Below are 24,339 nucleotides of genomic sequence, written 5' to 3'. Positions count from 1 at the left end.
ATAACCTTTGTTTTAAAGTCTATTTTATCTGATGTAAGTATTGCTATACCAGTTTTTTCTTTTTGTTTTCATGAAAAATCTTTCTCCATCTCTTTATTTCAGTTTGTGTGTGTCTTTCAATCCGAAGTGAGCCTCTTGTAGACAACCTGTGTAAGGGCCTTGTTTTCTTATCCATTCAGCTATCCTATGTCTTTTGATTAGAGCATTTAGTCTATTTACCTTTAAAGTGATCATTGATAGGTAGGTACCTAGTTATTGCCATTTCATTCATATTTTTGTTGTTGTTGATAGATATGTAGTTATTGTCAATTTCTTATTTTTGATCTTTCTTTTTTTTTTTCTTCCAAAAGAAGTCCCTTTAATAATTTTTGTAATAGTGGTTTGTTTTTGCTTTACTCCTTTAGTTTTCTCTTGTCTGGGAAGTTCTTTATCTGGATAGAGTAATCTTGGTTGTAGGTCTTCACTTTTTATCACTTTGAATATTTCATGCCAGTCCCTTCTGGTATACAAAGTTTCTGTTGAGAAATGGGCTGTCAGTCTTATGGGTGCTCCCTTGTAAGTAACTACTGCTTTTCTCTTGCTGCTTTTAAGATTCTCTCTTTGTCTTTAACCTTTGGCATTTTAATGATGATGTGTCTTGGTGTGGGCCTGTTTGTGTTCATCTGGTTTGGTAGATTCTGCGCTTCCTGGCCTCATATGTCTATTTTCTTGGCCAGGTTAGGGAAATTTTTTTGTCATTATTTTTTCAAGTAGGTTTTTAATTCCTTTCTCTCTGAAGAATCTTCCCCTTCTCATATGCCTATGATGTGATTGTTGATATGCTTGACGTCGTTCCAGAGACCCCTTAAACTATTCTCATTTTTTTTGGATTCTTTTTTCTTGTTGCTGTTCTGACTGGATGTTTTCTGCTACCTTGTCTTCCAAATTGATGATTCAATCCTCTGTTTCAATTAATCTATTGTTGCTTTCTTCTAGTGTATTCTTCATTTCAGTTATTGTATTCTTCATTTCTGAATGGTCCTTTTTTTATGCTTACTATTGTTTTATTGATGTTCTCACTAAGTTCCTTGAGCGTCCTTATAAACAGTGTTTTGAACTCTATATCTGGAAGGTTGTTTGTCTCCATTTCGTTTAGTTCTTTTTTTGGAGTTTTCTCCTGATTTTTCTTTTGGACATGTTTCTTTGTTTCCCCATTTTAGCTGTTCCTTTGTGTGTATGTTTTTTCTATGTATTAGGTATATCTACTCCATCTCAGTCTCTGCCATGTGACTTATGTTGTACGGAGAGTCCATGCTGCTAACCGAGGTTGCCTGCCACTAGTACTAGGCCTGGGGCAGCTCAACAAAATGCCAGGGGCACCCCCAGGCCTTCTGCTGCCTGCCGGCTGCCCTTAAGGCTCAACTGCTAAAAGCCTTCTGTGATACATGGGGCAGTGTGGCTGCCCACCTTGGAAAGCACCTTCAGTTTCAGTGGTGAGTGAGGTAGGTGGGGCAGTGTCCCAAAGAGTCACCAGAGTAGTGTGAACAGAGTTCACTGGGTTAATGCAGATTCAGATTTGACTTTGTGGTGGGAGGTCTCAACACAGGAAAGATGGCACCTGCCTTCTAGCTGCATGGGAGGAGGGCCCAACTCAGGGTTCATGGAAGCTGTCCCTCTAGCCCTTGCCCTGAAGCCACACAACTCAGTCTTTCCCTGTGTGTCCCTGATACCTCCCTAGCTACCGTTCCTCTTATGGAGCCTGGCATAAGTGCCTCCAAACAAGTGAGTCTGTGAATGGGCCCTTTAAAAGAATGCCTTGGTTTCTAGCAGCTTTCCATATCACTCAGACCGACAGACTCCCTACCATTTTTCATAGCCAGATATTGTAGTGGTTTCTTTTCCCAGTTCTGGTATACCACTCTGGCGCTCCTGATATATCAGAGGGTACCTCAACAGCCAAGATATCCCTCCCGATTCTCAACCTCCATATGTGCGTGTGGGGCCAACCATTTTGTGTCTCCACTTCTCCTACCAGTCTCAACATGGCTTCTTTATATCCTTAATTGTAGTACTTCTGTTTAGCTAGTTTTCAGATGGTTCTCCAGATTGATTGTTCTATAATTTACTTATAATTTTAATGTGGTCGTGGGGCGAGGCAACCACAGCATTTTTCTACTCCACCATCTTACACCAGGTTTCTTGGTATGTCTTAAAATTAGGTTCTCTACTTTTATTCTTTTTCAAAATCATTTCGTCTACTCTGGTGTCTTTGCATTTCCATATAAATTTTAGAATAGTCTTGACTATATCTACAAAAATCCTGCTGAGATTTTAATTGAAATTCCTTTAATTATACAGATGAATTAGGCAAAACTTCAAATCCATGAAGATTCTCCATTTATTTAGGTTGTCTTTGATTTCTTTCATCAGTGTTTTATAGTTTTTAGCATGCAGGTCCTGTACATGCTTTTTTTTATAATAATACGTAACGTATTTAATATTTGAGGCATCTATTGTAAAGGATATTGTTTTTTTCATGTTAATTTCTAATTGTTTGTTGCTAGTGCATAAAAATATGACTGATTTTTGTGTGTAGACCTTGTATCTTACAACCTTTGTAAACTTCCTAAAAATTTTTAGTAGATTTCTTGGTATTTTCCATGTGGACAATTATGTTGTCTATAAATAGGAGCAGTTTTATTTCTTTTCTTTTCTTGTCCATTCAGTATGCTATTTTTTTTCTTGATTTAATGTACTATCTGGGATTTCCAAATGATGTTGAATAGGAGTGCTGAGAGAGGATATCCTTTTATTGTTCCTGATCTTTGAGGAAAGCATTCACTTAGCATTAAGTAAGAAATTAACTATAGCTTTTGTAGATGCACATTATCAGATTGAGGAAGTTCTATTACTAGTTTCCTGAGTGTTTTTATCATGAACAGATGTATTTTGTCAAATGCATTTTCTGCTTCTATCGATTAGATCATGTGGATTTTCTTACTTAGTTCATTGATTTTTGAATATTAAACCATCCTTACGTTCCTAGGACATGGTCTTGTTATATCATTTGTTTTTAATGTTGTTGAATTGCTAGTTTTTATTGAGTATTTTTGCATTTGTTTTCATGAAGGATATTGATCTGTAGTTTTTTTTTTTTTTTTATGCTGTCTTGGTCTGGTTTCCATTGCTGGACTCAAATGAGTTGGCAGGTATTCCTTCCTCTTCTATTTTTGGGAAGAGATTATGTAGAATTAGTGTTATTTCTTCTTTAATTATTTGTTAGAATTTGCCTGTGATATGTCTGACATGTATTTCTTTGAATTTATCCTCTTTTGTGTTTGCTGAGCTTTTTGAATTTCTAAGCTTTCTTTCACTAAATTTTGAGAAGTTTTCACTTATAATTTCTTGAAATTTAATGTTTCACATTTTCCTTTCTTTCCATGACTATAATGGCACCAATGTTAGACCTTTTGGTATCATCCCATAGATCCTTGAGGCACTGTTTTTTTTTTAATTATTTTTTTTCTGTGTATTTAAATTTTGGTTATTGTATTTTTAAGTTCTAAAGTTTGCATTTGGTTCTTCTTCATGTATTACATCTTTTTTTTACTGAGACTTTTTAATCTGTTTGTTTCAAAAGTGTTCCCCTTACTTGCAAGCATTTTTATAAAGCTGTTTTAAACTCATTGTCAGATAATTCCAATATGTGTGTCATCTCGGCATTGGTTTCTATTAATTAAATTTTTTCATGCAAGTTAAGATTTTCTTGGTTCTTCTCAAGGCCATGTAATTTTTTATTGGATCTTGGACATTTTGATTATTATGAAATTTTTGGTCATGTTTCAATATAATGGGGAATGTTGGTAGTTTTGCTTTAGGAGGCAGTTGACCCATTTAAGTTCAGACCACAAGTTCTCATCATCCTTCTGTGGACCATGGTTTCAATGTCAGCACAATTTTCAAAGGCTTTGCAAACTTATTTGGATCGATCCTGTTTGTATGCCACCCAGTGGCCAGTCTATGACTTGGACTGTGTTTTATCTCTTCAGTTCTCAGAAAGTATGGTCTCCTGTTCAGTGTCAGATTCATACATGTATTATTACTCCCTTTCTGCGATCTCTTGAGTACTTCTCAGTTCATTGGAAAACCTTTTTTCAGTGTCTGGGGCCAAGTAGCATGAGGACAGAGAGAGAAAAAGCATCGGAGGCTCACCCCACCTATTGAAACTACTGCTTCTCTGACTGGAAAAGAAGGTTCTCTCATTCAGTTTTAGTTTTCTATTATTCCCCAGTTGCCACTGCTGCTACCTCAAGTTTGCTTTGGACTGGCACACATGAGAACATAAAAAAGAAAAAGAATAAAAACGGGGTGTTTCTATACACTTTCTTGAGTTTTTGGAGACCCCTTTCCCAGTCTTCAAGCCACAAATAGATTAAGGTTTCTCCTGGCGTGCTCTCTGTCCACATCAATGAATGCTTCTAGATTTCGGGCTGCATTGTGTCCACACCGGTAGATAACTAGAGGAAAAAGAAATGCTAACTTTACCCTTGATTCTGTAGTACTTTGAATTCTGGTCTTCTTATCCAGTCCTTTTGGTACTATTTAATTTTCAGAGTCCTAAATAGATGCTCCTGGATTTTATAACTACCTTCAGTGAGGACAAGGTAGAGTTTACTTCGTCTTATCCAGGACAAAAACCTCTTTATAGATTTTTTTAAAATGAGTAAAGAATAAAATATCAGTGTTTGATTTGGGGGCCATAAGTTTTTCTAACAAAATGTGATACCTTTCCTGCCATCATCTTTCATAATTCTCTCTTCTACCTTCCCATTGTTGTTAAACACCAACTGTACCAGATCCTCATTTGTCATTGGCTTCTAGCATGATGTGAGCAGTCCTCCATTATTTTTCTTGGCTTCAGGAAATCCTGACTTTTATGACAGATTTTCTTATTCACTTTGTTGTTTTGCATTGTACTTTTAGCTGTTTGCATCATACAGTTAGGAAGAGACCAATCCACAAAGAAATCAACACGTTGGATAGGGAATGCTAGTGTTAAGTAGGTAATGCTGTTTAGAGAGAGAATAAATTTTCCTTCCAAATTTTTATTATTTTATTTTTATTTTTTATTTTTTGTTGTATTTTTATAATTAAGCTTATTGAGGTAACATTGGTTAATACAATATATAATTTTCAAGTGGACATTATCATTTGACATCTGTATATTCTATTGTGTCTACCACCCAAAGTCCAGTTTCCTTCAGCTACCATATATTTGATCCCCTTTACCCACTTCGCCATCCCCTTATTCCCCTATATTTGACCCCGTTTACCCCGCCTACCTCCCCCCTCCTCCCCAACTCCACTAGTAACCACTAGTCTATAGTCCTCTGGTAACCACTAGTCTATAGTCCACGTCCATGAGTCTCTGTTTGTCCTGCTCATTTGTTGCTTTTAGGTTTATAGCCCACATATAAGTGATATCATGTGATTTTCAACTTTTTCTGTCCGGCCTATTTCACTTAGCGTGATTATCTCGAGGTCCATCCATGCTGTCGCAAATAGCAGTATTCATCTCTTCTTATGGCTGAGTAATATTCCATTGTATATATGTACCACACCTTCTTTAGCCAATCATCTCTTGTAGGACATATCAGTTGCTTCCATGTCCTGGCCACTGTGAATAATGCTGCTCTGGACATCGAGGTGCAAATATCTTTTAGGATATGGGTTTTCACATCTTTGGGGTAAATACCCAGTAGAGGGATTGCTGGATCATATGGTAGATCAATTCTCAGTTTTTTGAGGAACCTTCATACTGTTTTCCATAGTGGCTGTACCAATTCGTAGTCTCACCAGCAGTGTATGCGGGTTCCGTTTTCTCTGCGTCCTCTATAACATTTGTTATTACTTGTGCTGTTGATGATAGCTATTCTGACAGGTGTGAGATAGTATCTCATTGTGATTTTGATTTGCATTTCCCTAATAGCTAGCGATGTTGAGCATCTTTTCATATATTTGTTGGCCATTTATTTGTATGTCCTCTAGGGAGAAGTGTCTGTTCAGGTCCTCTGCCCATTTTTTAATTGGATCATTTGTGTTTTTGTTGTTATTGAGTCATATGAGTTTTTTGTATATTTTGGATATTAGGCCCTTATCGGTGGTGTTGCTTGCAAATATATTTTTACATTCAGATGGTTCTCTCTTTATGTTGTTGACGATTTCTTTTGCTAAGCAGAGCTTTTTAGTTTGCTGTAGTCTCATTCATTTATTTTAGCTTTTATTTCCCTTGCCTTTGAGGTCAAATTCATAAAATTCTCTTTTAGTCCAAGGTCCTTGAGTTTAGTTCCTATGTTTTCTTCTATGCATTTTATTGTTTCAGGTCTTATATTCAGGTCTTTAATCCATTTTTAGTTAATTTTGGTGTGTGATGATAGACAACAGTCTAATTTCATTTTTTTGCAGGTGACTTTCCAGTTTTCCCAGCACCAATTATTGAAAAGGCTTCCCCTTCTTCACTGTATGTTTTTGGCTTCTTTGTCAAAAATTATTTGCCCATGTAAATATGGGTTTACTTCTAGACTCTTGATTCTGTTCCACTGTTCCGTGTATCTGTTTTTCTGCCAATACCAAGCCATTTTGATTACTGTCACTTTGTAGTATAATTTGGAGTCAGCCAGAGTGATGCCTCCAGCCTCATTCTTTATTCTCAGGTTGGCTTTAGCAATTTGGGTTTTTTTGTGCTTCCATACAAATCTGATGATTTTTTGTTCTATTTCTTTAAAAAATGCTGATGGTATTTTTATGGGGATTGCATTAAATCTGTATAATGCTTTAGGAAACACGGTCAGAAACACAGACTATCTTTCCATTTCTTTGTATCTTCTTCAATTCCTTTTAATAGGGCCTTGTAGTTTTCATTATATAGGACCTTCACATATTTCCTTAGACAAATTCCTAGGTATTTCATTTTATTTTTTTGTTGAAATTGCAAAAAGAATTATTTTTTCCACTTCTTTTTCTGACGCTTCATTATTAGAGTATAAGAACGCTATGGATTTTTGAACGTTGATTTTGTATACAGATACTTTACTGTATTTGCTTCTTGTTTCTAGTAGTGTTCTTGTGGAGTCTTTGGGGTTTTCTACATAGAGAATCATGTCATTTGAAAATAGTGACAGTTTGACTTCTTCATTTCCTATTCGGATGCCTTTTATATATTTCTTGTGCCTGATTGCACTTGGTAGGACATCCAAAGTTATATTGAATAACAGTGGTGATAGTGGACAGCCTTGCCTTGTTCCTGATCTTAGAGGGAAGGTTTTTAGTTTTTCACCACTAAGTGTAATGTCGGCTGAGAGTTTGCCATATATGGCCTTTATTATGTTAAGGTACTTTCCTTCTATACTGATTTTGTTAAGTGTTTTAATCATTAATGAATGCTGTATCTTGTGGAAGGCTTCTTCTTCATCTATTGATAAGATCACATGATTCTTATTTTTAATTTTTTTTTATGTCGTGTATCACGTTAATCAATTTGTATATGTTGAACCATCCCTGTGCCCCTGGGGCGAAGCCCACTCGATTGTGGTGTATAATCTTTTTAATATGTGACTGTATTCGGTTCACTAGTATCTTATATAGGGTTTTCGCATCTGTGCTCATGAGAGATATTGGTCTGTGGTTTTGTTTTTGTGTGTTATCTTTACCAGGTTTTGGTATCAGGATAATGTTGACCTCATAGAATGAGTTGGAAAGTATTGCCTTCTCTTCGATTTTTGGGAAGAGTTTAAGAAGAATAGGTTAAATCTTTTTTGAATGTTTGGTAGAATTCACTGGTAAAGCCATCTGGTCCTGGACATTTACATCTTGGTACATTTTTGATGATTGTTTTAATTTCCCTACTGCTGTTTGGTCTACTTAGATTTTCCAGTTCTTCTTGATTCAATCTAGGAAGATTGTATTTTTCTAAGTACTGGTCCACTTCTTCTAGGTTATTAAATTCGTTATTATGTACTTTTTCATAGTATTCTTGCATGATCCTTTGTATTTTTGCGATGTCAGTCATAACTTCCCTTCTTTCATCCCTGATTTTGTTTATTTATGACCTTTGTGTTTTTTCTTTAGTGAGTCTAGCCAGGGTTTTGTCAATTTTATTAACCTTCTCAAAGAACCAGCTCCTTGTTGTATTTATTTTTCTATTGTTTCTTTGTTTTGTTTTCATTTCATTTATTTCTGCTCATTTTTGACAATTTCTTTCTGCTGACTTTAAGACTCATTTGTTCTTACCTTTCTAGTTTTTCAAATTGAAACCTTAGGATGTTTATTTGGCCTTGTTCTTGTTTTGGAGATAGGCCTGTAATGATATGAACTTTCCTTTTATGATCACTTTTGCTGTGTCCCAAACGTTTTGATATGTTGTCATAATCATTTTTTTTCATATCTCTTGATCTCCCTTTTTATTTCTTCCTTGACCAAGTAATTCTTCAGTAGCATGTTGTTTAATCTCCATGTATTTGTGGTTCTTCATAATTTCTTTTGGTAGGTGATCTCTAGTTTCAAAGCATTCTGATCAGAGAATATGGTTGGTAATATTTCAACCCTTTTATATTTGCTGAGGCTATTTCTGTGTATCGGAATGTGGTTGATTTTTGAGAGTGTTGCATATGCAATAGAAAAGGATGTATAAGCAGTTGTTTTGGGATGGATGGCTCTGTCAGTGTCAATTATGTCCAGTTGGTCTGATGTGTCATTTAAGGATGTTATTTCCTTATTTTCTGTTTGGATGATCTGTCCATGTCCGACAGTGGGATATGTTTTTTTTTAATCTTTTATTTTTAATTATATATTTTAATTGAGGAAACCCTTGGTTGACCTCACAGGTTGCAAGGACCTTGTCAGCTTACAATACCTTATTTTTTTTTTTTTTTACACCTACGTTATTAATTGATCTTCCTAGGTGGTCTCCTATCCAGGTACTAACGACCTTGCTTAGCTTCCAAGAGCAGCAGACGGCATAGGGCAGGTTCAGGGTAGAATGGCCATAGACCCAGCAGTGGGGTATTTAGGTCCCCTACTATGATATATGATAGTGTTTTGTTCTGTTTCTCCCTTTAGTTCTGTTAGTAATTGCTTTACATATTTCAAGGCTCCCTGATTGGTAGCAAGATATTAATAAGTGTTATGTCTTCTTGGTGCATGATTCCCTTTATCATTATGAAGTGTCCCTCAGTATCTTTCTTTACCTTTTTTATTGGGAAGTCTATTTCATCTGATATTAGGACCGCTACTTCCACTTTTCTCTGAATGCCATTTGCTCGAAGTATCATTTTCCACCCTTTCACTTTGAGTCTATATTTGTCTTTGGAGCTGAGATGTGTCTCTTGGAGGCAGCATATGTTTGGATTTTGTTTTTTGATCCATTCTGCCACTCTGTTCCTTTTTATTGGTGAGTTCAATCCATTCACATTTAGGGTGATTATTGAAATATATGGTCTTCTTATAGCCATTTTATCTTTTGCTTTCTGGTAGCTCAGTGTTTCCCTTGTTTTCTTGTCCTTGTGTTTCTGTTTTCTTTATTTTGGTTGGCTTTTGTTGGTTTTTCCTCTGGTCCCTCTTGTTTTATGTTATATACTTAGGTTCTGAAACTTTGGTGTGTGGTTACCATTACGAATATGTAAAGGATAGTTATATATATATATATATACAGTTGTCCATTTTCTTCTGTGAGTGCCTTATCTCTATTCCCCTTTGCGAATTTGGATCTTTGAATCACCCCCTTTTCAGCCATTGTTATCTCAATTTGTCCCTGTGTATGCTGAACATTCATTACTATCTCGTTATAACAATTCTCTTATTATTATTTAAGCTCTTAATGCCATGTTCTTAGTAAGGGCTGCACTCCTCTGCTTCTATTTTCCTGATAGTCACTTTATTCCAAATTATGGATTTTGTTTTGTTTTGTTTTTGTCATTTTGCGTTAGGTGAACTTACCCCTTTCACTATTTCCTGTAGTACAGACCTCGTAGTGGAGAATTCCCTCAATTTTTGTACATCTGGAAAGGTTTCAATTTCTGCTTCATATCTAAAGTTGAGCTTAGCTGGATACATTATTCTAGGCTGGTAGTTCCTTTCACTTAATAGTTTAAATATTTGATTCCATTCCTTTCTGGCTGTAAGGTTTACAGTGAGAAGCTCAAGCATAATCTAATGGGTTTACCCTGGCTGCCCTGAGAATTCTATCTTTGTCATTGATTTTTGACAATTTTAATACCATGTGTCTTGGTGAGGGCCTTTTGGGGTTGAGATAATTGGTTGTTCTGTTGACTTCTTGAATTCCAAGCTACAGCTCATTCCTTAGCTTTGGGAAGTTCTCGTCCACTATTTGTCTGAAAATGCTTTCTAATTCCTGTTCTTTTTCCTCTCCTTCGATAATGCCCTAAATTATTCTTACGTTTCCTCTCCTGATGGTATCAGCTAGTTTTTGAATTTGTCTTTCATTATTTTTCATTCTTCGTCCCTCCTTCTTTCTTCTGATTTATTTCTAGATTTGTCTTTAATATCACTGATCCTTTCTTCCATTTGTTCGACTCTATTTCCCAAGATTGCTATTTCATTTTTCAACTCTTGCAATGTGTGTTTTTTTTTTATCTCCAGAAGATCTATTCTGTTCTTTTTGAGGGTCTCGTTCTTCTTCTGCTGCTCATCTAGTTGTTTTTTTCAATTCCTGAAATTGTTGATATGACTCATTTTGGAACTCAGGTTTTTCAGAAGTACCATCCTAAATTCTCTGTCATTTAAGTTGCATATTTCTATGTCTGTAAGCTCATTTTCTGGAAATTTTTTTCTTTCTTTCTGAGATGCCTTGTCACCTTGGTTGTTAATGGTGTTTAATAGACTATTTCTCCACCTGTGCATTAATGGAAATGTATTGTGCTTTTTTTCCAGGGAGAAGATTCATTATATAAAGGTCTCTTTAGCCTGCTGCAAGGAAGGTGCTTTTCTTTTGGTTTCCAGTAGGTGGCGTCTAAGCCGCTTGGATCCCTACTTCATATAAAGCTTTAAAAGTGCCTTTTTATTTTCTGGTAGATATTGAATCATGCTCACTACCCTCAGTTTCAGTCCCTGTCAGTGTTAGCAACTGTATTGGTAGTGTTTTCTCAGATTCCCCTGGGACTTCACCGTGCTTGCTCTTGGGGGGTATGGGGAGAGGGGCCCTTTGGGTTGGGGGTTGGTAGCTGTGGCTCAGTCTCAATTTTGCAACTGCAGTCAGTAAAAATCAGCTGTTGTTTCTCTGCCAGCCTCTTCTCTGCTTTGTGCCCTGATGACTGGGCCCTGCTGCCAGCTGGCCACAGGGAGCTCACAACTTTCCCAGGCAGGACTGTTCAGGGACATTGCTGCACCTTGACCCTTCCCCCTCCTCCCGCAGTGAGCTACGGCACCTGAGAGAGGCAGCTTCTTTATTTCTCCCAGACCACTGCCCGACACCCAGGGTTCTGACCAGTGGTATTTCTTATGCACTTAGACGTGCTGGTGTGTAATTTGGGTGTTTTTTTTTGTTCCTTTTTTAGTGCTTTAACTTACTGTTGTTTCAAGGGGAGAGATCTGGGGATGTCTCACACTGCCATGTTTCTAAAGATATATCCAATTTTTTTATTGTAGTAAAATACACATAACAAAATTTACCATTGTAACCAGTTTAAGTGTACAGTTCAGTGGTATTAAATACATCATAATGTTGTACAACCACCACCATCTTCCATCTCCATAATTTTTTTCATCTCGAAAAAGTGAAACTCTATGTCCATTAAATGTTAACTCTATTTCCCCTCTTCCACAGCCCCTGGCAACCACCATTCCACTTTCTGTCTCTATAATTTTGACGACTTCAGTTACCTCATGGACTCATACAGTATTTGTCTTTTTGTGACTGGCTTATTTCACTTAGTGTAATGTCCTAAATATTCATTCATGTTGTAGCATGTGTCAGAATTTCCTTTCTTTTAAAGACAATAATTTTCTATTATATGTAGATGAAGGACAAATTTTATAAGTGCTCTGTTGAATATTTTCAGTGTTACCGATTTTGCTTCACTTCTTTGCTTCATGAATTTTGAAACTTGGATAATGACTATTCTTAATAACAAGGATCCTTTTTTATTGAAAAAAAAGAAAAAAATAAATAGAGACTTTGGTCCTAATTCTACCCTAAATTGTTTATAGTGTTTCTTTGTCTCCTTTATCTGTGTTTTGATGTAGTAGTGATCTCAGTGTAAAAAATTTTAATCTCCTTTTTTCACTTACTGTTAATGTCTTAAACCATTCATCATCGTTGCTGTATAATTTCATACACATCATTTTTGACAGTTCATTTGTGAGCAGAGTTCTTCTAAACATGCTAAAACTGCTAGGTAATATTGTCAAAGTGTGGGATTTTGCTCTGCTAACTGTGGCCTCTGGATCTAGAAAAGAAAAGAGTAGGACTTTTCTAAATACTGTCATATTTCAAATACTGCATCAATTTCTATAGACCAGGCCCCAAGCTAGACACTAAGATATAAATGTGACATTTTTTGTCCTCACAGAACTTGAGGTTAAATGGGGAGACAGAAGGAAATAATTAAGTACAGCAAAGAAAAAAACACAATAAAAATTTCAGAGAAGGAAAGGTTTCATAGAAGTAGTGCCCTTGGAAGAAAGAGTAAATGTTTGCCTGTCAGAGCACAGAACAGAGTGGTACATTGAAGAAAGCATACATAATTCAGTATTTCAAAGGATTGCATGCATCATACTTATTGACATTGAATAGTTTACAAGACATATTAACTACAGAAAACAGGTTAAACAAACAATGTGGTGATACTATTCCACTTATGTGAAAAAAACAAAGCCATATTGGTGTATATACGTATATACCAAACTGGTAACAGTGGTCACTTTTGGAGAGGGAATTGGGTGCAGAGGTAGAGATAATAAGGATCATTGTAAATAGCTTGTATCTTTTAGGAGTTTATTTTCAATTATTACATATATTATTAAACATAATCAGGAAATAACAATACATAAATAATGGAACCTTGATACAATGGAAAGTTATTCAACCATGTAGATATTCTGTAAGTCAGTAATTTGCAGACATTCTTTAGACATGGAACCCTTTTTTTCAAACAATTATTTTATTATTATGATTTTTTTTAAGGTGTGGCAACCCTTGGTTGATCTCACAGATTGCAAGGACCTTGTCAGCTTACAATCCCTTATTTTTTATTTTTTTACACCTACATCACCTAGTCTTCCTAGGTGGTCTCCCATCCAAGTACTAACCAGGTCCGACCCTGCTTAGCTTCCAAGATCAGACAGGATCAGACTTGTTTAGGGTGGTATGGCCATGTACTCAAACAATTATTTTAAGTCCAGTTTTTTAAAAAGCAAAGTGATTTTGTTGGACCTGGAGATCTTTATTTTTGTATTTGTATGCCTCAAATGCATACAAGTAGAGATCTGGAATGCTATCTAGATCCTGGGGTGTTAACAATTACAAACTCTTGAGAAATAAGATTATAAGTATTTAAAATTTTTCTTTTTTGATTATGCATTTTAAATTTTCTATAAGTAACAAATATTTATTTTGGTTAGATGATTTTTTTTTTTTATAGAAAATAGTCAACACTGGGCCTATATGGTAAATTGGGCGCTTTCTCATGCATTGATGATGAGAGTTTAACTTGAGACATTTGCTTTGGTAAGAGATTTAGTATCATGTGCCAGGAGTCTTTGAAAATGATCACATCTTTTGACCTAGTAATTTCACTTCTAAGAATTTTCCCTATGAAATAACCCAAGAAACTTATGTAAAAATGTGCTTATCAGAGCATTATTTATAATGAGAAAGTAGAAATTACTTTAACATTATATTCCACTTGATGAAATATTATGAAGATCATAAAGTTATATTCAAGAGGATTTTCAAATAACATTAGAAAAGGCTCGATAAGGCAAAGCCCCTTTTAAGTCGGCCCTAACCCCACAGAGGTAAACAGTATTTTTACTTCTATTGCCATAGATTAGTTTAGCTTCTACTTGAATTTGATATGTGCTCTTTTGTATCTTCTCTCACTCAGTACATCTTTGAGATAGTGTTGCGTGTATCTGCACTTTGTTCTTTTTTATTGTTGTATAGTATTCTGTTATATGAACATACCACAATTTATCCATTTTTCTGTTAATATGCATTTGAGTTATTTCCAGTTTGGGGCTATTAAGAATAAAGCTATTGTTAGCATTCTTGTTCATATCTTTTGGTGGACAAATAGACTCATTTCTCCTGGGTAAATACTTAGGAGTAGGATTGCCATGCCATATGGTAAATATGTTTAATTTTGTAAGAAACTGCCAAGGAGTTTTCCAAACTGTACCAATATACATTTCTACCAGTAATGTACTGGAGTTCCAGTTACTCCATATCATTGACAGTACTTGATATTTATCATCTTTACTTTTAGCCATTCTAGTGGATATATAGTGATGTCACAGTGTGGTTTTTATGTGTTTAAGTGCTTTTGATTTTAATGTTCATACATTTTGAACCAATAATTTCACTTTTAGGACATTTTCTTGAGCTAATCTGAAATCCAGAAAATACTTAAATGTACATATATGTGCTTTGCTGTATATAACTTATAATAGCCAAATGTGAGATATAACATAAATGTCAGGTATTATGGGAGTAATTACATAATTTGTAATATATTTATAATGCAAAAAGACAAGCCATTCAAAATTATTTTATAATATATAAAAGCAAGATACAAAATTATACATAGATAAGGTATCAACTATAGAAAAATGTGTTTATAAAAATAGTGCAGCTATATTTCAATTAATAAAAAGTTAATATAAAAAATACTGGAGGGAAATACACCAAAATATCTTTGCTTGTGGTACTATGAATTTCCCTCATCCTTATGTATTTTTTCTAATGATCACTTGACTACTTTAGAATAGTACAAAATGTAAGTAAACTTTTATTTATTTTTAAACTTAATTTTTAATAATTTTGCAGATTTTATGTACTATAATGCTTTTTCCCTATATAATCTTTTCTACAACATGAAAATTGCTCTCTTGTATTTCTTTAAATATTTGATTTCTGCTACTGTTTTGGCTCTCAAATTATAAATTATGTGAAAAAGGTACTCTTATGTTCTTTCTTCTGAACATCTAATGTTCCAACATCCAGTCCAGGACAGAAGATAAAATAGAGCGATTCAAGAAAGCTGTTGAATACTATTCAGTCACAAACAAACTCTCTTCGCTGCCAGTGGGTCCCTCCTCCTTTCTAGGTAAGGCTTCCATCTGATGCTGAGCTGATCTGTCCATGGGAGAAACTGAGTTACTCCCTCAGGAACTCCTGGGCCAGAATGGAATCACTTGTTTGTATTATACCCTCTTAGAAGTCATTCCTGTTTGGTAGACATTCTCCTTTTGATTTCCATGTAATAGGAGAAGTGACATGAGACAGAACCCTGATTTATCAAATTTTTAGATGGGGTCCTATGCCTTTTTCTTAGCTTGAGTGTCTTTTGGTGTTCACTTCCACTATGGCATGGTATATGTAAAATAGCCCTATCTGTGGGGTCAGGCCTGAGTTTGAATCCCACCTCTGCTATTTATTAGCTGTAATTTTAGCAAATCACATTTGTATGAAATATGGTTCATGATACCCACTTTATAAGGTTGTTAAGATTCCTGGCACAGCACATAGTAGTTGTTCAATAAATTGTTCTTTATAAATAAGTTTATTATAAATAACTTTTTAGGTGATATGGGGTTAGCAGAATGTAACATGATAGAATTATTAGAATTGACTTAATTATAGCCTTTTCTCTTTGCTTCAGGTTTTCGTAATAATCGGCTTGGAAATCCTCCCATTCCACGAAATCAAATGGGCACTATCTCTGCTGGAAAGCAAATGGTAAGTATATTTTATGAATCCTGAGACCATGTGTTAGCATTAGACACAGGTTGCTTTCTGATTTTTATCATCTGAATTAAGGAGTTAGGATGATTCAGTGTTATCAGAATGTCAAGGTTGTATATACCTATGTAATGTTCTCAACCTGAGGATAGCAGACTATATAAAGAAAACATCCAAATCAGTAACCACTAGGGCATTGTGGAGTTATATTAGCTAATGTAGGAGACATGAATTGGTTCATTGTCCTACCTCTAGAGGATTCTGTCCATTTACCACTGTTAGAATTATTTCTTGTTATTCTCAGTAGGTTCTTTATATCCCCAATAATCCCTGCTACTGGCAGCATCTATATATCACAACTTCTGAGGGAACCATCTTGGAGCCTGGTAAAATGTTAAATAGCTTTTCTGTCTGTTTTGTCCTTTAGTTTTCTCACCACGTGCCCCAGAAAATGAAATATCCACCATCATTCCCAATGGGACCCAACTCCTCTCTTCTTTTCTCCTCTCATGCTTTGGGAGATTCCCATGCTTTTTCTGAGGATCCTATGCTACAGGACAGCCCCTTTGCCAATTGGGCTGTCTCTTATGACTCCTCTACATCCCAGTTTCCCAATTACCTGACTTCCAAAGCCTCATCTCCTCTGGGACCAGACTCTTCCCACTCTTCTTCCTCTGATGGTGATGAGCCAAATGGAGCCAGCTCTCAGTAAGTATCTGTATAGGCACCCAAGGCAACAGACTTCTGAAGCATCTGTATTCTTTTGCTGCTAACCTGAGCAGGGGTCTGGGGAAGTATACGTTCCCAGCTTTTCTCTGGCTCTTTGCTTTTAAGCAAAGTAGGAAAACTCTCTCTATGCTTGGCTACTTCATGTTTATTTTGACCTTGTAAAGGTGGTAATTTTTGGATACTCAGGCCACTGAGGTAAAAAGCAGCAGATCAACTGGTTAGGGAAACCCTGGTATGTTTGTATTTCATATCATGGCTGTCATTGCTTAATTTGTGAGAAGGGTAGATTAAATTTTAAAAAAATGAAAGAATGTATAGATTTGAAGTATTGCAACAGTTGAGTAGACAGTTGTATTTCTTAGTAGCTAAGACAGAGTTCTGAGGATTAAAACAGTGGGATTTTGTACTAGCCTTGTTCTTAGATTGTTCCGCCAAGCAGATTATTTCTAGGAAACAGGACTGCTTTGAGGTTTTAATTGTGATTATTTTCTTAGAACATAAGCAGACTATAAACATGGTCTATTACAAGGTGCAAAGGATTCAGAATGATTCCCACAACTTTTGATCACTTTGGTTTATGCCAGATGAAAGAAGCCAAGAGGACAGTGATGGCCACTGAGAGGATAGTTATCAGGTTTATTGCTAACCCAGTGTCCTGACTTCCAGAGTGTTTGTAAGATTCCTTGGGATCAGAATAGACATCTTAAGTTGGAATATCTTTACCAACCTCCTTTTTCTTTTCTATATTTTCTAAATTTTTAGTCACATTACAGAAACACTTCAGCAACAGCCAGTGTGGGAGGACCCAAATGGTGACAGAGGGTCCTGGGTACCGCCTATTGATGCTGGAGTTTCAGATGCCAGCCTGGGTGATGGTGAACCCCACATCCCATCTCTGCTGTCTATGTCTACGAGGAACCACATGGACATCACCATTCCACCCTTACCTCCAGTTGCTCCAGAAGTCTTGCGGGTTGCCGAACACAGACACCGAAGGGGTCTTATGTACCCATATATCTACCACGTCCTCACTAAGGTGAAAAAGCACATCAGGACCCACCAATCTTTCTGCTCTTAGCAGTGTACTTCATGCTTCCTGGAGCTATAAGTTACCAGAGAAAATTCTGATCTTTGATATCTAAAGGGAAATTAAAAGAGATCAGTTGTGCTGGGGCCCCTCATTGTATTAAGGCTCTCAGGTGAGGCAAGACCATCAGGGAATGGGACTGTACAGTAGATGAGGCCCCAGGTAAAATGTAATTGTGAGATTTTGAAGAAGACAATATACCAAGTTGATGGATTCTGGTCTAGGGATGGACACATCTAAAAAGAGGCTTTTTGCTTTGTTCTTTGCCTCTTCCTCTACTTTTCCAGAGCTGACCTTCCACCAATCTTAACATACATATCCATCCCCCAGCAAAATGTCGAAGAAAGCCTTTCCTCGTTTTGTCAGCTATAGTCAGTCAGTCATAGCTGAGACTTTTAAAATGGAACATAGTTTTTAAGCTGGCTGTGGTCACCTGGGCTTGTTATAGCTTCTTTTTAGTCTGAAACTCCATCTAAATACAAGTAGAAAATATAACAGCTAGGCTCCAGAGGCTCTAGTTCATTACTGGTTCTTCTCTGCTCAATTCCAAACCTTGAGGTAATTAATTTTCTCCTTTCCCCTGGACTGTTTTCTTATTAGGGTGAGATTAAGATCCCTGTATGTATTGAGGATGAGTGTAACATGGAGCTGCCTCCAGCTGCTCTCCTGTTCCGGTCAGCTCGTCAGTATGTATACGGGGTCCTTTTCAGTCTGGCAGAGACACAGCGGAAAATGGAGCGCCTGGCCGGACGGAGACGGCTGCCTGTAGAAGGTAAGTATAATTTTGGGTTTCACAGATCTCTCAAAGTTTGTTGCAAAGCAAAAATGTCTGTATGTAAGCACATTATAGTTGGCTATGGAGCAGTCTTTGAGACAATGTATAATTCACCAGGATGGATGTTGGTAAGGGAAATACATTAACATAAGCCTTAGTTCTTTAATCTTTAATCATTAAGCGTTCAGAGTGAAATCATGTGATATTACAGGAAATGTTGGAGGGACTTCTTTAAGAAGAAACAACGTGTATCAAAAACATGAATAAAGAATGGTAATAACTACATTCCTATCAACATGTACCTCAAATGGAAAAGAATTGAATGCTCCAACCAAAAGATAAGGTGGCTGAATGGATAAGAAAGCAAGACCCCTACATATGCTGCCTACAAGAGACTCACTTCAGATGAAAAGACACACACAGACTAAAAAGAAGGGGATGGAAAAAGATATTGCCTCAATGGACCTAGAGGGTATTGCGCTAAATGAAGTAAGTCAGGTAGAGAAAGGCAAATACCACACGATTTCACGTACATGTGAAATCTAAAGAACAAAATAAACAACAAAACAAGTGGAAACAAACTCATAGATACAGAGAATATTTTGAGGGCTATTGGATGGGAGGGAGGTTGGGGGGATAATGGAAAAGGGCAGAGAGAGTTAGAAGTACAAATGGATGGTTACAAAATAGACATGGAGATATAAAGTGTAGCATAAGGAAAATAGTCAACGATGTTGTAAATAATATGTAAGGGGAAGAGAGGTACTAGATTTAGTGGGGCGACCACTTTGTGAGTTATATAGATCTCTAATCACTATACTGTACAACTGAAACTAATATATTATTGTATATTGAAAAAAAACCTCATTGAGTTGTACAATGTGAATATGAGCAACTATTTGTCTATTATATTTCAATAAAGCCAGGGGGAAAAAAAGAAAAAAAAATGCCTTGACAAACAATCCTATACATGCATGATACATATTAAAAATATAAAGTCTCAGCAAAGATATATAAGATATAAAGAAGAACAAATGGAAATTAAGAATTAAAAAATACAATCATTGAAATGAAATACTCAGTAGATGGGTTAAACAGCAAATTGGGGATAATAGAGAAAATACTCAGTGGACTTGGAGACAGAACAATAGAAATTACCCAATCTGAATAACAGAAAAAAAAATAGACTAGAAAAATGAACAGGAACTATAACAGAAGATCTAATATTTGTGTCATTGTTGTCCCAAAAGGATAGGATTGGGATTATAGATGTATTCAAAGAAGTAATGGGTGAAACATCACCAAATTTGGCAACGAAAGAAAACAAACATGAACCCACAGATTCAAGAAGCTAAGTGAATTATAAACAATATAACTGCCAAAGAAATCCATTCCAAGATATAGCCTGGTCAAACCTTTGAAAGCTAAAACAGAAAAATTATTGAAAATAACCAGAGAGAAACATTTTACCTATAGGAGGAAAATAATATGACTAACAGCTAATCTCTCTTCAGAAACGATGGTGTCCAGAAGGAAGTAGCACAACGTTTTAAAGGGCTGAAAGAAAAGAACTGTCACCTTAGAATTCTGTATCAACCAAAAATATCCTCCGAGAATGAAGGGGAAATCAAAATGTTATCAGATAAAGGAAAACTAGGGTAATTTTTCACAAGCAGACCTACCCTAAAATAATGACTAAAAATTATTCTCTACACAGAAAGGAAATGATAAAAGGAATCTTGAAACATCAAGAAGAAAGAAAAAAAAAACAATGGAAACAAAAATATAAAGAAATGCTATAGACTTTCCTTCTCATGAGTTTTCTAAATTATGTTTTATAGTTGAAGCAAAAACTATAACATTGTTTTTACAGTAACCGAGATATGATAGCTACCTAAGTGCCCATCATAGATGATAGGATAAAGAAGAAGTGTTACATATATACATTGGAATACTGCTTGGCCATAAAAAATGAAATCTTACCATTTGTGGCAACATGAATGAACCTAGAGGGTATTATGCTAAGTGAAAAAAGTCAGACAGAAAAACAAATACCATACAATTTCACTTAATATGTAGGATCTGAAGAACAAAATAAAACAAAACAAACAGACTCATAGATATGAGAACCAATTGATGATTGTCAGATGGGAGCTGAAAAACATGAAAGGATTAAGGAGCACAAGTTAATAGTTACAAAATAGTAATGGGGATGTAAAGTACAGCATAGGAAATATAGTCAATAATATTGTAATAACTATGTATAGTGCCAAGTTGGTGGGGATCACTTCGTATGTTATATAAGCATCTAACCACTATGCTGTGCACCTGAAACTAATATAAAATAACATTGAATGTCAATTCAAATTGAAAAAAAAGCTATAACACTGTTAAATGTGGTTGTCAATGTCTGTAGGGAAAATATTTAAGACAATTATAAATGGAGGAGGGTAAAAGGATATAACAGAAGTCAAGTTTCTACACATCACTTGCACTGGTAAAATGTCAACACCAATAGACTGTGATAATTTATGTATATATAATGTAATGCCTAGAAGATTCACTGAAGAAGCTATACAAAGAGATATCCAAAAACACTATAGAGAAATCAAAATGGAATTCTAAGTTAACTTCAAGTAACCCATAGGGAAGAGTAAGAAAGTAGAGATATGAAAAACAGAACAGCAAAAATTAAAATTACAGACTTAAGCCCTAATATATCAATCATTACATTAAATATAAGTAATCTAACTACACCGATTAAAATACAGAGATTGCATACCGGATAAACACTACCCAACTATATGCTGTCTACAAAAAAATTTACTTCAAATATAAATGATGTAAGTAAAAGGATGGAAAATGGTATACCATGAAAACATTAATCAAAAGAAAGCAGGAATGTCTATATTGGTTCCAAATGAAGTAGACTTCAGATCAAATACAATTGCCAGGGACAGAGAGGGACATTACATAATGGTAAAAGGGTCAATCCATCAAAAGGACATAGCAATTTTAAATGTGTGTCACCTAACAGCAGAGCCACAAAATATGTGATGCAACACCTGGTAGAACTTAAGTGAAAAACTGACAAACTCAAAATTAGAGACCTCAACTCCTCTCTCAATAATAGATAGAACAACTAGACAGAAAATTAGCAAGAATATAAAACTTGAAAACACCATAAATGAGTAGAATTTAATCAACTCACAGAACTTGGAACAACAGCACCATACTCTTTCTTTTCACATGCCCACAGAACATATGCCAAGATAGATCATATCCTGGGCCACAAAATAAACCTCAATAAATGTAAAAGAATCGAAACCATATAGAGTTAATCTCAGGCCACTATGGAATTAAACCAGAAATCAACAATAGAACGATATTAGGAATATCTGTAAATACTTGGAAAATAGCGAAGTATTTCTATATATAATCCATTAGTCAAAGAGTAAATCTCAAGAAAAAGAAATATATAGGACTAAATGAAAATAAAAATACAGCATATTAAAATTTGTGAACTAGAGATAAATAGCTGCTGAGAGAAAAATTTATAGTATTTAATGGTCACATTAGAAAAAAGGAAAATGCCTTAAACAATCTGAACTTTCACCTTAAGAAACAAGAGGAGGAGAAAACTAAACTTGCAGCAAATCAAAGGGAGGAAATAAAGATAACAGAAATCAATGAAATCAAAAACAAAAACAATAGAAAAAGTTAAATGAAACAAAAACTTGATTTTTTGAAAAGAACAATAAAATTCACAAACTTCCAGCAAGACTGCAAAGAAAGAAATAGAGAAGACACAAGTTGCTAATATTGAGAATGAGACGGAATATCACAGAGCCTGTAGACATCCAAAGGATTATGTAGAAATACTGTAAACAACTCTATGCATAATTTTGACAACTTAGACAAAATGGACCAGTTTCTCAAAATATACGAACTACTGTAACTCACCTTATTTGAAATAGATAATTTGAATAGCCCTATAAATATTAATAAAATTTAATTTGAAACTTCCCAGAAAAGAAATCTAGCTCCATTGGTTTTACTGGAGCATTCTACCAAATGTTTAACAAAGAATTAACATCAATTCTATACAGTCTTTTTCAGAAATTAGAAGAGAACATTTCCCAACTCATTCTATGAAGCCAGTATTACCTTCATAATAAAACCAAATAAAGACAGTACATAGAAACATTTCAGACTGATATCCCACATCAATATGGATGTAAAAATTTTTAACAAAATATTAGTCAATAGAATTCAGCAGTATATAAAAACAATTATACACCATTGCCAACTAGGGTTTATTCCATGGTTTCAAGGCTAGTTCAAAATTTGAAAAGTCAATTAATGTAATTCACCATATAAACAGGCTAAAGAAGAAAAAAATAATATGATCATCTGAATTGATGCAGAAAAACATTTGACAAAATTCATCAATCATTCACGATAAAAAAAGTAAGCTCAAAAAACTAGGACTAGGGTGAATTTCTTTAACTGATAAAGAACGTCTACAGAAAACCCTATAGGTAACATTACACTTAATAGTGAAATACTGAGTATTTTTCTCCTAAAATAAGGAACAAGGCTAAAATGCCTGCCCTCACTGCTGCTCTTCAACATAGTACTGGAAGTTCTAGCCAGCATAGGAAGGCAAGAAAATGAAATAGAAGGCATACAGATCAGAAAGGAAAAAAATAAAACTGTCCCTGATTGCAGATAACATATAGTCTATGTAGAAAATCACAAAGAATCTGCAACAAAACTCCTAGAAGTGATAAGTGAGTTCATCAAAGTTGTAGGATATAAAATAAACATACAGAAATTAATTGTATTTCTGTATACCAACAATGAATATGTGGAACTGAAATAAACGCAATACTGTTTACAATCTTTCCAAAGCAAATTAAATACTTAGGTATAAATGTAACAAAAGATATTCAGGACCTATATGACGAGAATTACAAAATGCTGATGAAAGAAATCAATGAAGACCTACATAAATGGAGAGAGATGACTATGAATTGGAAGACTCAACATAGTAATGATGTCAGTTCTCCCCAAATTGATATACAGGTTTAACATAATTCCTAGCCAAATCCTAGAAGGATTATTTATACATATAGACAAGAATATTCTAATGTTTACCTGGAGAGACAAAGGAACTAAATATGTAAACCATTCTTGAAATTGGGAGCAATTACCTGATTATAAGACTTATCGTGTAGCTATAATAATTAAGACTGTGTGGTATTGGCAGTGATATAGGCACATAGATCAATGAAGTAGAATAGGGAACCCAGAAATAGCCCCACACAAGTGCAGCCAACTGATTTTTAGCAAAGCTATAGAAGCGTTTCATTGGAGGGAGGATGATCTTTAACAAATGGTACTGGATCAATTGGACATCCATAGATGAACAAGTACCACATATCTAGACTAGTATCTAAATTATGTAAAGAACTCTGAAAACTTAACACTATAAAAACAATTCAGTTAGAAAATAAGCAAAAGACATTCACAGACTTTTCACTGAAGATATGCATATGACAAGAAAAAGATATGAAAAGATGTTCATTATTAGCCATTAGAGAAATGCAAATTAAAACCATAGCGAGGTTTTACTACATATATATCAGAAAGTCTAATATGAAAATGGTGATAATACCACATACTGGATTGGATGTGGAGAAACTGGATCACTCATAAATTGCTGGTAAGAATGTAAAATGGTACACTCATTTTGGAAAATAATTGAGTGGCTCCTTTCAAAGCTAAAAA

At 35.2% G+C, this 24,339-nt stretch overlaps 1 protein-coding gene across 3 annotated transcripts in view; it reads left to right on the top strand.

Moving 5' to 3' along the window:
• The window catches only part of FAM120C (family with sequence similarity 120C), a 95,529-nt gene that overhangs the window by 33,336 nt on the left and 37,854 nt on the right, over nucleotides 1-24,339 (top strand). For 2 of the 3 annotated variants that reach the window (XM_016137324.2, XM_036227335.1), the window contains exons 5-9: nucleotides 15,218-15,320; nucleotides 15,876-15,952; nucleotides 16,383-16,663; nucleotides 17,447-17,720; nucleotides 18,372-18,543. In XM_016137324.2, the coding sequence (XP_015992810.1) occupies nucleotides 15,218-15,320; nucleotides 15,876-15,952; nucleotides 16,383-16,663; nucleotides 17,447-17,720; nucleotides 18,372-18,543 (907 nt within the window). Of the gene's footprint in view, nucleotides 1-15,217; nucleotides 15,321-15,875; nucleotides 15,953-16,382; nucleotides 16,664-17,446; nucleotides 17,721-18,371; nucleotides 18,544-24,339 lie in introns of those variants that run through there. The other variant, XM_016137325.2, reaches the window with a different exon arrangement.

Source organism: Rousettus aegyptiacus, unplaced genomic scaffold, assembly GCF_014176215.1.
Source record: "Rousettus aegyptiacus isolate mRouAeg1 unplaced genomic scaffold, mRouAeg1.p scaffold_m13_p_9, whole genome shotgun sequence".
NCBI lineage: Eukaryota > Metazoa > Chordata > Mammalia > Chiroptera > Pteropodidae > Rousettus > Rousettus aegyptiacus.
Note: the sequence above shows the minus strand (reverse complement) of the source record. Positions and strands in the feature narration are given on the sequence as shown.